The 12,257-nt window shown below is 39.9% G+C and overlaps 1 protein-coding gene across 6 annotated transcripts in view; it reads left to right on the forward strand.

The window, feature by feature from the left end:
- The first annotated feature begins 2,494 nt into the window (after positions 1-2,494).
- Positions 2,495-12,257, forward strand: part of TCERG1 (transcription elongation regulator 1) — a 62,312-nt gene continuing 52,549 nt past the window's right edge. For 5 of the 6 annotated variants that reach the window (XR_004680906.1, XM_035014400.1, XM_035014401.1 and 2 more), the window contains exons 1-3: positions 2,495-2,583; positions 9,157-9,382; positions 11,643-11,795. Coding sequence is in view for 5 of the 6 variants with exons in the window: in XM_035014400.1 (XP_034870291.1) it covers positions 2,525-2,583; positions 9,157-9,382; positions 11,643-11,795 (438 nt within the window). In the remaining variant the exon portion in view is untranslated. Of the gene's footprint in view, positions 2,584-9,156; positions 9,383-11,218; positions 11,432-11,642; positions 11,796-12,257 lie in introns of those variants that run through there. The other variant, XM_035014404.1, reaches the window with a different exon arrangement.

Consider the following 12,257-nt stretch of genomic DNA (forward strand, 5'->3'; position numbering starts at 1 on the left):
TGTGGCAATGAAACAATGAAATGATTATATATGAATATATATATGAATAATCATGTACATATGATACATATACATCTGCATGTATGCCCACTCTAAATATCTAAAAAGAGGATAATCCAGTAAGATATAAATATCTTAATGTGTATATAGACAAGTAATAAAAGTCTCAAATGACAAAACTTTCATTACAACTGCAAAGAGTTTCTTCCATTCATTCAAGGTGATAGTTTGTTTTCACTTTTTATACATGCCAGTAATTTGCTTTCTGTAACTATTTTGAGGTGTTTTATTTCTCCCGCAGCAGTGGGGATTAGTTTGTCCTCAGCCATCTATACCAGTGTTATTCTCAGAATAGTTTGCCAGGATTTGGGGATGCAGGCTGACGTTGAAAAAGGGACCTGACCACTCACTCTTAGACTCCAGTTTGTTTGAATGTTACATATTTAGTGAAATTTTAACCATTTTTTTTTAAGATTTTATTTATTTATTTGAGACAGAGAGAATGAGATACAGAGAGCATGAGAGGGAGGAGGGTCAGAGGGAGAAGCAGACTCCCTGCCGAGCAGGGAGCCTGATGCGGGACTCGATCCCGGGACTCCAGGATCATGACCTGAGCCGAAGGCAGTCGCTTAACCAACTGAGCCACCCAGGCGCCCAAATTTTAACCATTCTTTCCTTCACCAGTTGATCCCCTCGGAACTGGGTTCAGTCTTGATTACATTTTATCATAATTGATCTTGAATATTTTGCTGGGGTTCAATATGACAGGTATTTATTGCAATATAATTCACATCGAATAAACCTCACCCTTTAGAAGTGTACATTTCAATGCATTTTAGTATACTACCAAATTGTGCAATCATCACTATCTAATTCCAGAACATATTCATCATCCAAAAAGTAATCCCATACCAATTAGCAGTCACTCCCATCACCCCCTGGAAATCCTTAATCTACTTTCTGTCTGTATTGGATTTATTCCAGGCAGTTAATATAAATGGAGTCATACACTATGTAGCATTTTCTGTCTGGTTTTTTTCACTTAGCTAAATGTTTTCAAGGTTCATCTATGTTGTAGCATGTATCAGTACTTCCTTTTAATGACTGACTAATATTCCTGTGTATAGATTAGATATAGCACTTTTTTTATACATTCATTACTTGATTGGACATTTGGGTGATTTTACTTTTTGGCTATTATGGATAATGCCGCTATCAACACTTTGTATTAAGTTTTTGTGTGCGAGTATGTTTTCAATTTTCTTGGAGATGGTGCTTAAGAATGGGGCTTTGCTGCCTCACTGCCTTGGTCACGCTCTGCCATTTACTAGTTCTGTGAAGTTACTTCTCTGTACCTCAGTTTCATCTATAAACTGTGGGTATTCATAGTACCCACCTCTCAGTGTTTCTGAGACTTGAAAGAGCTAATACATGTAAAGTACTTAGGACCGTACCTGGTACGTGTTGTTGGGTGTGAATAAAAATTATCCATTATTTTAATATTTTGAGTTCCTTAATGATAGGGTTCATCTTCATTATGCCTGTGATATCTGAGTCTAAAGGTTTATTTTTGATTTTTCCCTTTAATAAAAAAGAGAAATAAACAGAATTCCTTCGGGGTATCAGGGTGTGCTGATTTCAGACAAGCCTATTTCAAACTGAAGGACAGATGCTTTATATGCTGTAAACTGAGCAGAGGCTTGCCACCTCCAACTTGTCTTTTTTTTTTTTTTTTTTTTAAGATTTTATTTATTCATGACAGAGAGAGAGAGAGAGAGGCAGAGGGAGAAGCAGGCTCCCAAGGAGCAGGGAGCCCGATGCGGGACTCGATCCCAGGACGCTGGGATCATGACCCGAGCCGAAGGCAGACGCTTAACCATCTGAGCCACCCAGGCGCCCCCAACTTGTCTTAATACAGCAACTTATCACACTCATCAGCCGGCAATACAATTTAGGAGGTACTTTTGTAGTTAGTAATCTGTTATTAATAACGCGGCTATAATCGCGTGATCGCTTAAGACTCGAGTTTGAAAAGCTGGGAAATAGCTTATTTCCACAGCCACTCTGCGATTGGCTTAGGCGCGACCCAGGTCGATTTTCTGATTGGCTCTCGCACGGAAAGGGACTCTGCCTGAGCCAGTATTGCCAATATGGGGCCAACATGGCTCCACAATTGGCTTTCCTGGAAGCCGGCGGACACGTGGCTACCGCAGCCCGGACGACGTGGGAGGACCTAGTTTTCCCTACCGCGAGAGGGCGCCGGCGGTTCCTCGGTGCTCAAGTCTCATTTCCCATAAAGCCTCCGAGTGACCAATCAGCTGGCTGTCTCGATACCGCTTTCAAAGTCGGCGGGCCCTTTCACCAATCGTAAGGCAGATACCGCCCCCAGCCTGAGGATTGATGGAAAGCTTCACCAATCATCTCATAGATCTCCGCGATCTCCGCCCCGCTCGCGCGGGATTGACGCTCCGTCCGGCCAATAGGGGACGCTCAGTCGGCGGGTGGATGAACGCGGCCCTCTGTAATGGCGGAGCGTGGCGGGGACGGGGGGGACGGTGAGCGATTCAACCCGGGGGAGCTCAGGTAAGGGGCGCTGCCTTCCCTTACATTTCAGCACAGTGGAGTCCCAGGGGGTAGGCCTGTGGCGCGGAGATCCGCGGTGGGAGGTGGACGGAGGAGCCGCGGCGGCTCGGGGCCGGGACCGCATGGGGTTGGCGAAGGGGGAAGGGGAAGGTGGCTTGAATGAGAGAGCCGGCCGGGGCTGGGCCGCGGCCGCCTGCGCCTTGTCCGGGTGCTCCCTGCGGTTTCCGCGGGTCCCCAGCGGCCCTCGCGGCCTGCGGCCTGCGGGCGGGGTCCGGCGTTCCCGCCTTGGGGCCCCGCCTCAGCCGCGTGCCGCCTCCGCCTCGGCCCCGCTCAGCTTCCTCTGGGCTTTGCGTCGCCGCGGGGCCGGTGCTCCTCATCGACCCCTTCCGCTCCGCGCTGAACTCCCGGGGACCCCTCGCCACTTCTGGTTCAGCATTCCCCACGCCCTCCGCGGCCCTCGGGGGTCTCCACGTCTGCCCTGTGCCTTCATCCCCACATCGCTTGCTTTTTTGAACTTCCTGTGTGTTTCCTTCCTTTCTCTCATTTTATTCCTCGTGCCGCGTTTGTGAATAACAGCAGTAGCCACAGCCGTTCGTTACGTGCTTCTCTGTGCCTTTGGAGTAGTTGCTATTGTCATTTTGCAGGCCCCTCCTCAGTTAAGTTACTTGCCCATCTTACAGGTGAGGAAACTGAACCCCGTAGAGGTTGAGGACGTGGGGCAAGGTCGCATTGGTGGAGTTGTGGCTCCAGGAAGTGGCTTGAACCAAGGCGGTCAGGCTCCAGAGCCTGCAGTCTGGATCGCTCTTCCATTCTTCTGCTTACGCCATTGCCCTGAAGAGTGCAGTGACCTTTCTTCCCCTGGTATCTCAGTGCCTATGGAATTTGTAATTAAGATTTGGTACAGTAAAAGTGTCTTGATAAAGTAAAATTCTTTAGTCAGTGATATTTGGGGACAAGAGGTCCCGAGCTTTATGTATATTTGGTCCCCCCCCCCCCACCCCGCGCATGGGAAAAATGTCATTTCAGATGTTCAGCTCTCATTCTGAATTGTGCCATTGTCAGCATTTGAACATGAAAAAGAGCAGTGTAGGTTATGAGGACTCTTTAGTATTGTCTGGAGCTCAAGATGAAATTGTGTAAAGAAATGGGTATTGTTACCCAAGTTTTCAGGAAAAATGTCTTCTAAATTCTGAATTGTCACACACAGAAATCCTTATTTGACAGGAATAAAATCTTGTTTTCTTTCAGAAATGAATTTCAAATCCTTTAAACCCCATATGTACACTTTAGTAATGAGCGATCAAAGTGCATTGTCAGGGTGGTTCAATATTAGTGATGGAAAGTTTATTCCTGATTGTGATCTCGAGTTACTTAGTTACTTAGCTAGTCATATTGGGAACATTACTTTGCATTTTAGAGCTTTACAATGAGTCGCCTTTTAGACTTTATTAATAATAGCTAGACATTGTTGCAAAACTGATTTGAATAGGGTTTTTAATTAGGTGTTCTGTTGCACATATTTTATACCTTGGCCTCTTGGGTTGGAAGTTTTGCTTCCAGAGTGTACTGTAAAAACTATTTCACTTAAATAATTGATTTCAGTATTTCTCAGGGTTTAAGAGAAATTACCTGTTTCTATGGCTTCTTTGATGGTAGAAATTGAGGCTTAGTTTTTGTATTGGTATCACGGTGTGTCTGTCATAGTCCCTGGCAAATGAGGTGTTCAGTGGTTATATGGTAAATAAATGAATAAAGGAGATTGAGAGATGGTTTCCTTTTTGGACCTATATTTAGTGTGTGCTTTGTGACGGTCATTGACCTCTGTACCTGCTGGCAGGTACTGTAGAGCCTTGAAGCAGACCAGAAACCTTTGTCCTCAAGGAGCTTCCATGCTAATTAAGATTGATCTAAATCCTAATTAAACTAACCTCATCAGATGATCAGCCTGCAAGTGTGAAGAGACTTATGTACGGTCATTGAGTAATCGGCAGGGTCTAGGTCTCCTCACAGTCTTACTACTTAATTTGACTCCCATCAGTAGCATCTCCCTATTTTTGCTCCTATTAAAGGAATTGCAGCATTGTCTTCACCACTGGGGACATTGTATATCTGGATAGAATACTTGTAGGGAAGTACATTTGTTCTTGTAAAAAAAAAAAATTGCTTTTCTATTCATGTAAGTAGCCTTCTCTTTTCCAAAAAGGTTGAAAGTGATAGGGGTACAAATAACCCACAATAGACAGAATTTATTCAGAGATCCAAATGCCATCCATCCCTTAATGGTTGGGACCATTAAGAAAACTTTTATAGAGTCATATTTGTATAGATCCTTTATCCAAGGCCTTTGTTTACTTACCTATTAATGCTTTATGTCTTATGACAAGGTACTTGTAATCTCAATTTTCTCAACTGTAAAATGTGAATAAGAATACAGTGGTCCTACCACTGGCCAGCTGCCTTAAAAAAATTGGTAAAAATGGTGCCAAACTTAACCTTATTGGTTTGTGGTGAGAATATAAGAGTTAGTACAAATACTGTCCATATAACTTGCCTGGTATGTAAAAAGTATCCAGTTTTCATTTCATAATAATATCATTATTAAAAGACTAATGCTTGAGCAGTTATCAACACTGGGTTGCAGCAGTATACTAAGGGGAAATTACGTACTAGTGGGTAGAGGTAATGCAAAAGTAAACAAGTGAGAAATTTCTTCATAGCATTTATCATAATTGAAAATTCAAACTGCGTAATGAGCCAGAGAGGGGCTAGGAGAGGTTTGGGATGGGAAAAGAGTTTGAGGTAACATTTGAACTGAGGCTGAATAATGAGGAGCCAGTTATGTAAACATATTGGGAAAAGCATGCCAGGCAGAGGCTTCAAGGTAATGAACTTTTGAATTATTTGATCAAAAAAGAAGACTGGAGTCTATAGAGAGGTCGAATATAGAGGGGTAAGGTTATAGGGAGTCTGATAATAGTAATTATAATAATATAGCTAACACTATAGTATAGCTAACTTTCTAATATTAATGCCATTTAACACTTACTAACCTTACTATACTGACGTTATAGCCACAGTTACAATAGCTAATACTTAACAGAGGACTTAAGTGGTAGGTGCTGTTCCAAGTGCTTTATTAGCTCATATATTCCACCTTGCAGTTTCTAGTAAGGCTGTTGGAATGAAAGAGTGGTATAGAGAGCTCAGCACGTGTGCCATACAGATCTGACATCAGAAGATGGCAACTTTAGGCTGTTGATGGAAGAAATTCTGTGAATTTTGTCACCATTTTTAGTGGCAGACTTCATAGCTAAGCTCTTGAGTCAAATTGACAGTGAAGTGCCTTTTCAAGTAGAGCACTGTGCTAGGTTTTGTGGGGGAAGGAAAGTAATGATAAAGTAGTTTAGTGTGTACCAGATAACTATCCTAAATATTTCACAGGCATTATCTCATTGAACAGAGAGATAGGAGATAAGTTTTATTTCTCTTCCCCTGCTAATTTATATCTGAGTATACTCAGGCTCAGAAAAAATGTAACTAGCCTACAACAAGAGGCAGAGCCCTGATTTGACTGTTCTGTCATTCTAGAGCCTAAATGCTTAACTTCAAGCTATAACTAGGAAGTGAAATTCTAAAGAAAGAATTACTGTAAATTTTTCAAAAAGGGAGAGGCAGACTCCAAGGAAATCAGAAGATGAAGGCACATTATTAACTCAGTGCTGAAACAGAGTATTTTTCCTTGGTGCTTAACTTTTTTTCTGCTCAAAGGTTAAGATTTCCTTCAGTAACAGTGGCTATCTGTCTTTGGGGAGTGCATATAACTTGAAGACTGATCATTCTGATAAAATCCTTTTTTTTGTAGTCACCATTTTTACATCATACTTTGTAACTTTGAGTGCAGGATCATTTGCAAATTTGGTTAAATACACTTGGTATAGTAGTTCTTGGATGTGTTTATAATCCTAGTGTTCTCATGGAAGCCATCTTGGTTCTTAGGATTTTTTGTGACAGTTGAACTACATTGTGGAAAATTGAGAGAAAATTCAAAGGAAAACCTTAAGCAGAGGGTTGAAAATGTAGGAAAGTTGGAAGAGCTTGGTGAGGAGAGTATAAAAATGATTATTTTCAAATATATATAAGGAATATAACTATTAATCTTGTGAGCACAGAAATGTAAATTTCATATATAAAATAGAGAGTTGAAGTAGCTACTGGGAAGACTAAGGCAAATTATATTAAAAATAATCTTTATAATATTCTACATACCCTACTTGTAAGGTAGCTTAGGTACGATATCACCTAGGTATTTATTGGTTGATTCCACACATACTGAGACCTACTGTGTGCAGACCTAACTCTGTGCTGGAAATATACAGGAGAGCAGGACAGACAGAATTCCTGCTCTAAAGGGCCTTATATAGACAGTATGATGTAGTGTTTAAGAGCCAGTTGCCTGTGTTCAAATCCTGGTTTTACTACTGAACCAGCTGTGAGGTCTTGGGCAAGTGATACTTAACTTTCCTGTGCCTTAATGTCCTCATCTTTAAGTCTACGATCATACCACCCTGAACATACCCGATCTCGTCTGTCCTCATCTTTAAAATGAGGTTGATCATACAATTGACCCTTGAACACTGTGGGGATTAGGGATGCTGACCCCCAAACCCCCCGTGATTTGAAAATTCGAATATAACTTTTGAGTCCCCCAAAACTAAACGTTAATAGCCTGCTCTTGGGCGCCTGGGTGGCTCAGTTGGTTAAGCGGCTGCCTTCGGCTCAGGTCATGATCCTGGAGTCCCGGGATCGAGTCTCACATCGGGCTCCCTGCTCAGCGGGGGGTCTGCTTCTCCCTCTGACCCTCTTCCCTCTCGTGCTCTCTGTCTCTCATTCTCTCTCTCAAATAAATAAATAAAATCTTAAAAAAAAAAATAGCCTGCTCTTGTCTGGAAGCCTTACCCATAACCTAAGTAATTGATTAACACATATTTTGTATGTTATATGTATTATATATTGTATTCTTACAATAAAGTAAACTAAAGAAAAGAAAATGTTAAGAAAATCATAAGGAAGAGAACATAAGTTAATATTGTACTGAATTTATTGAAGAAAATTCGCCTGTAAGTGGACCTGTGCAGTTCAAACCTGTATTGCTCAAGGGTCAACTATAGCATCTATCTCATAGGGTTGTTATGGTGGTTAAATGACTTAAAAAGAGCTTGCCTGACACATAGTAAGCAGAGTTAATAATTTTTTTAAAAAACACTTGTGAGAGGAGATAGATAATACCATCTTAGGTGATACAACCTATCTGTTTAAGTGCCATGGAGAAAACAAACCAGGGTGTTTAGAGATTGAGGGATGGGGTGGGGCGCAATGTGGCAAAAGGCTTTTCCTTTAATTAAAGAATACTTGTGATCACTTAAGCTGCTACCTACCTCTCCCGTAAAAATTTTGTATTTGGAAGTAATTTCAAAAAGGTGCAGAAGTGAAGGTAATACACCTAGTGTTAATATTTTATCTCCTTATTATTTGTACACATGCATGCTCTCTGTTACTCTGAACCATTTGAGGGTAACATATATACACCATGGCCCTTCACCCCTAAATACTTAAGTGTCTATTTTCTAAGAATGGAGATACTTAACTACAACACAGTTATCAACTTCATAAATTTACACTGACACAGTACTTATTCTCCATATCACAAGTGTTGTCCATTAATTCAAAATGTCCTGTATAACATTTCTTCTCTTTAGTACAGAATCCAGTCTGGAGTTAGTATTGTGTTGTCATCTCTTTAGCTTCCTTTAAAAGCTAGAACATTTCCACAGCCTTCCTTCGTCTTTTATGTATAACATTGACATTCGTAAAGAATACACTCCCTTTCCTCCTTTTTTTCTTTTAAGATTTATTTATTTTATTTTAGAGCGAGCACATGCATGAGGAGGAAGGGCAGAGGGAGAGGGAGAGAGAATCTGAAGCAGACTCTGTTGAGCTTGGAGCCCAGTGTGGGTCTCCATCTCACGACCCTGAGATCATGACCTGAGCCAAAATCAAGAGTCGGACGCTTAACTGACAGTGCCACCCAGGCACCCCTCCTTTCTTCTCCCTTTTTAAAAATGGAACATTCCTCAGTTTGTGTTGGTCTAATATTTCCTCATTATTAGATTGAGGTTATACATTCTTACCCGGAATAGGTGATACTGTGTCCCTCTCCGTCACATGATACCCATTTATCCTTTTTAGAGATGATAGTAATTTTGATCACTTGGTCAGGCTGTTGCCCAATTTCCTTAATATGTAGTTAGTAGTTCTTCATCCTACCCTGCAATTGTAAATAGCATGTGGGGAGACATTTTAAGACCATCCAAATAATCATCCTCATCCAAATTTCCTCCTGGGTGACCAATTATCGTTCTTACCAATGCACTTTTTATCATGATGCTTGCAAAATGATGACTTTCCAACTCCACTTGCTCTTAAGGGCGTTTTAAATTTGATTTTAATTAGAGATCAATAGCTACATTTTGTAATTTTGAGAAGGAAAAATTTATACATTGCTTTCCCACACAGGATGGCTCAACAGCAGGCCTTGAGGTTCCGAGGCCCGGCTCCCCCACCAAATGCAGTGATGCGAGGCCCACCACCTCTTATGCGACCTCCTCCACCTTTTGGTATGATGCGAGGCCCTCCACCACCACCTCGGCCCCCTTTTGGACGTCCTCCTTTTGATCCTAATATGCCGCCAATGCCTCCTCCAGGAGGGATTCCTCCACCTATGGGCCCTCCGCACCTCCAGGTAAAGAATGTAGAGGTTGCTGTTTGTCAGTGTTAGTATCAGTATTATATGAGTTTTGCTTAAAAACTAGTTCTTCGTTTCACTGTTTAGGAAAATGGGAGCTGAAGAGAACATCCTTCTGTTAATGTGTTTGTCCAAAAGCAGTGGAAACATAATTAGTATAGAAATTCAGAATGGGAATTTAGATGGTGATAGAAAACCATACATATAAAATTAGGATTCAGCAAGGTATTTCTTACATGCCTTTATCTCTTGAGAATTTAGTAATCTGTCTTTATGGGATATGAAATTTGAAATCTTAATATATAGAGTGGGTGAAATTTATTTTCAGGGATATATGTTGCCAATAAATGTAAATATATGTATATATATTTCTGAGCAATTCTCCCCAGAAGTGATGCTTAGGATAGAATCTAGAAAGTGACAAAAAAGACATAAGTATAATACTTGGATTTTCCCTCCCTGAGGGGAAAAAAAAGGGTTATCTTAAAATTTTAGAAATGGAATTATTGTGGGATTTCTTTAAATAAATACTTTTCTGGTATTTTAACCTGAGGCATAATATTCCTCTTTCGCTTATGTAGACTCAGTTATTGTCTGAAATGGTGTCATGAAGGTATTAACTCTCAAATGTCTACTTTTGAGATTGTTTTCTTTCTTTTTGTTTGAGTATGTATCTGTTCTCATGTTTATCCAGCCTGCATACCTCTGAAACCAAATAAATATAGTGCTGTCATCTGCCCTCCATTAGCTTAATCAAGAATGAACTTACTAAAAATAGAAAAGGGTAATGAGGTAGTATTTAAGTGAAGTTAACTCAGTTTAGACAGGGTTATATTTATGGAAGAGACACAAAGTTTTAATATTTTGCTTAATAATTATATTGTCTTCCAAGTAATGGATAGTTCCTACCCCCCCAACAAAGTGTTAAATGGTTTTATATTTCCTTGAAGATTAGAATAAGAAATAGGTTTTTGACCTACTGATTCTGGTATAACTTGTAATAATAGGTGGATTTATTCTAACTTGTGCCTTTAAGAGTTAAATCTACTTGTAGAATATTATAAAATGTTAACAGACTAATGTGACCCTCGAATGGAAATAAATCAGTTGTTGTAATGTGATATTTTCTAATGTTTTGATACTTTTCTTGGTCTTGATGGATAAAGTGTGTAGTTTTACTTTAAATCCAAATTTTTTCCACCTAATGGTGCATGAGACATATTTGGAGTAGTTATTTCACAGAATGAGGGTCTGTGTGCTGTTGCTGGAAAGACTAAACTGAATCCAGAAAAACCTGGAATATGGGAAGAAGACAGTTTTAGGAAAAGGAAATGCAATTTCGTATTATTAGCATAGTGTCCCTTCCATTATACAGATTAAGGTGCTTTGGATAATTGAATTTTAAAGTAACTTACAGATTATAGAGGAAATCTTTTTAATTCCTGTTCAGAATCTGTTTTTAAAATGTCAGACCACATTTCGGCTTTAGTAAGTAAGATATAGCAGTTTCACTTAAATTGTTTGGTTCGGGGTCTTGTGTCAGCAATCTTTGAAGAATGACAGTAATGATCAGAGAGAGGATTAGATCAGTAATGGTTCCAGGAAATTTGTTTAAAAATTGTAATACATACCATTAAAATTTTTATTTTCACTAAAAGTAAAATGGACAACTCTTTTACCGTGTCTTTTAAACTTCCTGATGTTTGTATGTTTGAGCTACATTATTAGTATTACTTGAAAAAAAAGGAAATGATGAATATTTTCCTGCATTATAGTTACTTAATGGGAAAAGAGAATAAAGGGTTATGTATAGCTGGTTTTTCAGTTATTGCTGTTTTATTTATAAAATAATGTTTCTTTTATGGTTGGTTCCTGTTGTAGGTGAGGTATGGAGGCATTGGTGTGCTTGGTGTTGAGCAAGATATATAAATCAGTTTTTTCCTTTTGAAAATAATCCAGTGCCCAGTGTATGAAATAATGCTGTTAAAGTATAAAGAAAAAGCAAGATTGATTCATCCATGATGCCGTAACACAGAGAGAACTTCTGTTAGTGTTTTGATGTATTCCTTTCTAGTCTGTTTGAGTATCATTTTTGTTAAAGAGAAACTTGTCTTATACAATGTAGGTGAATATATTTGAATGGGCTATAAAACTAGTTTCTCTTATAGTACTTTACTTTTGGGTAGAATTTAGTCATTTGAAGGGGAAAAAAAAAAGATAAATACAAGTGACCATTATTGTTTTTATTAATTGACAGAGACCACCTTTTATGCCTCCACCCATGGGAACCATGCCTCCTCCTCCGGGTATGATGTTTCCACCAGGAATGCCTCCTGTGACTGCTCCTGGTACTCCAGCATTGCCTCCTACTGAGGAGATATGGGTTGAAAATAAAACTCCAGATGGGAAGGTAAATTATAAAATGTATTTAGGTCGTTATCTTGGTAGTGACAAGAGAGTAAAAGTTAAGAGTTCTGGCAAATGGAGATAAGTTACAGTATCCTTGCCAATGAAAATGAGTCTCAGACAAGCACCGGATAGGGTAGAACTCCAAGAAAGGCTCACTGGATTGGATTTCTGCACGGACATAAGGTTGCCTGGAGTGCTTACGTATGTTTACCTGTGATTCTGGAAGCTTGTATTTTAAATAGTGTCAGTGAGGTTTGGTGTTCGCTAGGACAACTCACAGAACTCAGCATATAGTAGTACTCACAGCTAAGACTAATTGCAGTGAAGGGATCCAAAGCAAAACCAGCAAAGAAAAAAAGGTGTATGGGGCAAAGACTGGAGGAAACCAAGCATAAGCTTCCCAGAGTCCACTCAGTGGAATCACATTGAACAATTTAATTCCTCCAGCATGGAATTGTGAGAA

The sequence above is a fragment of the Mirounga leonina genome, unplaced genomic scaffold (genome assembly GCF_011800145.1).
Source record: "Mirounga leonina isolate KUSES-001 unplaced genomic scaffold, KU_Mleo_1.0 Mir_168, whole genome shotgun sequence".
Taxonomy (NCBI): Eukaryota; Metazoa; Chordata; class Mammalia; order Carnivora; family Phocidae; genus Mirounga; species Mirounga leonina.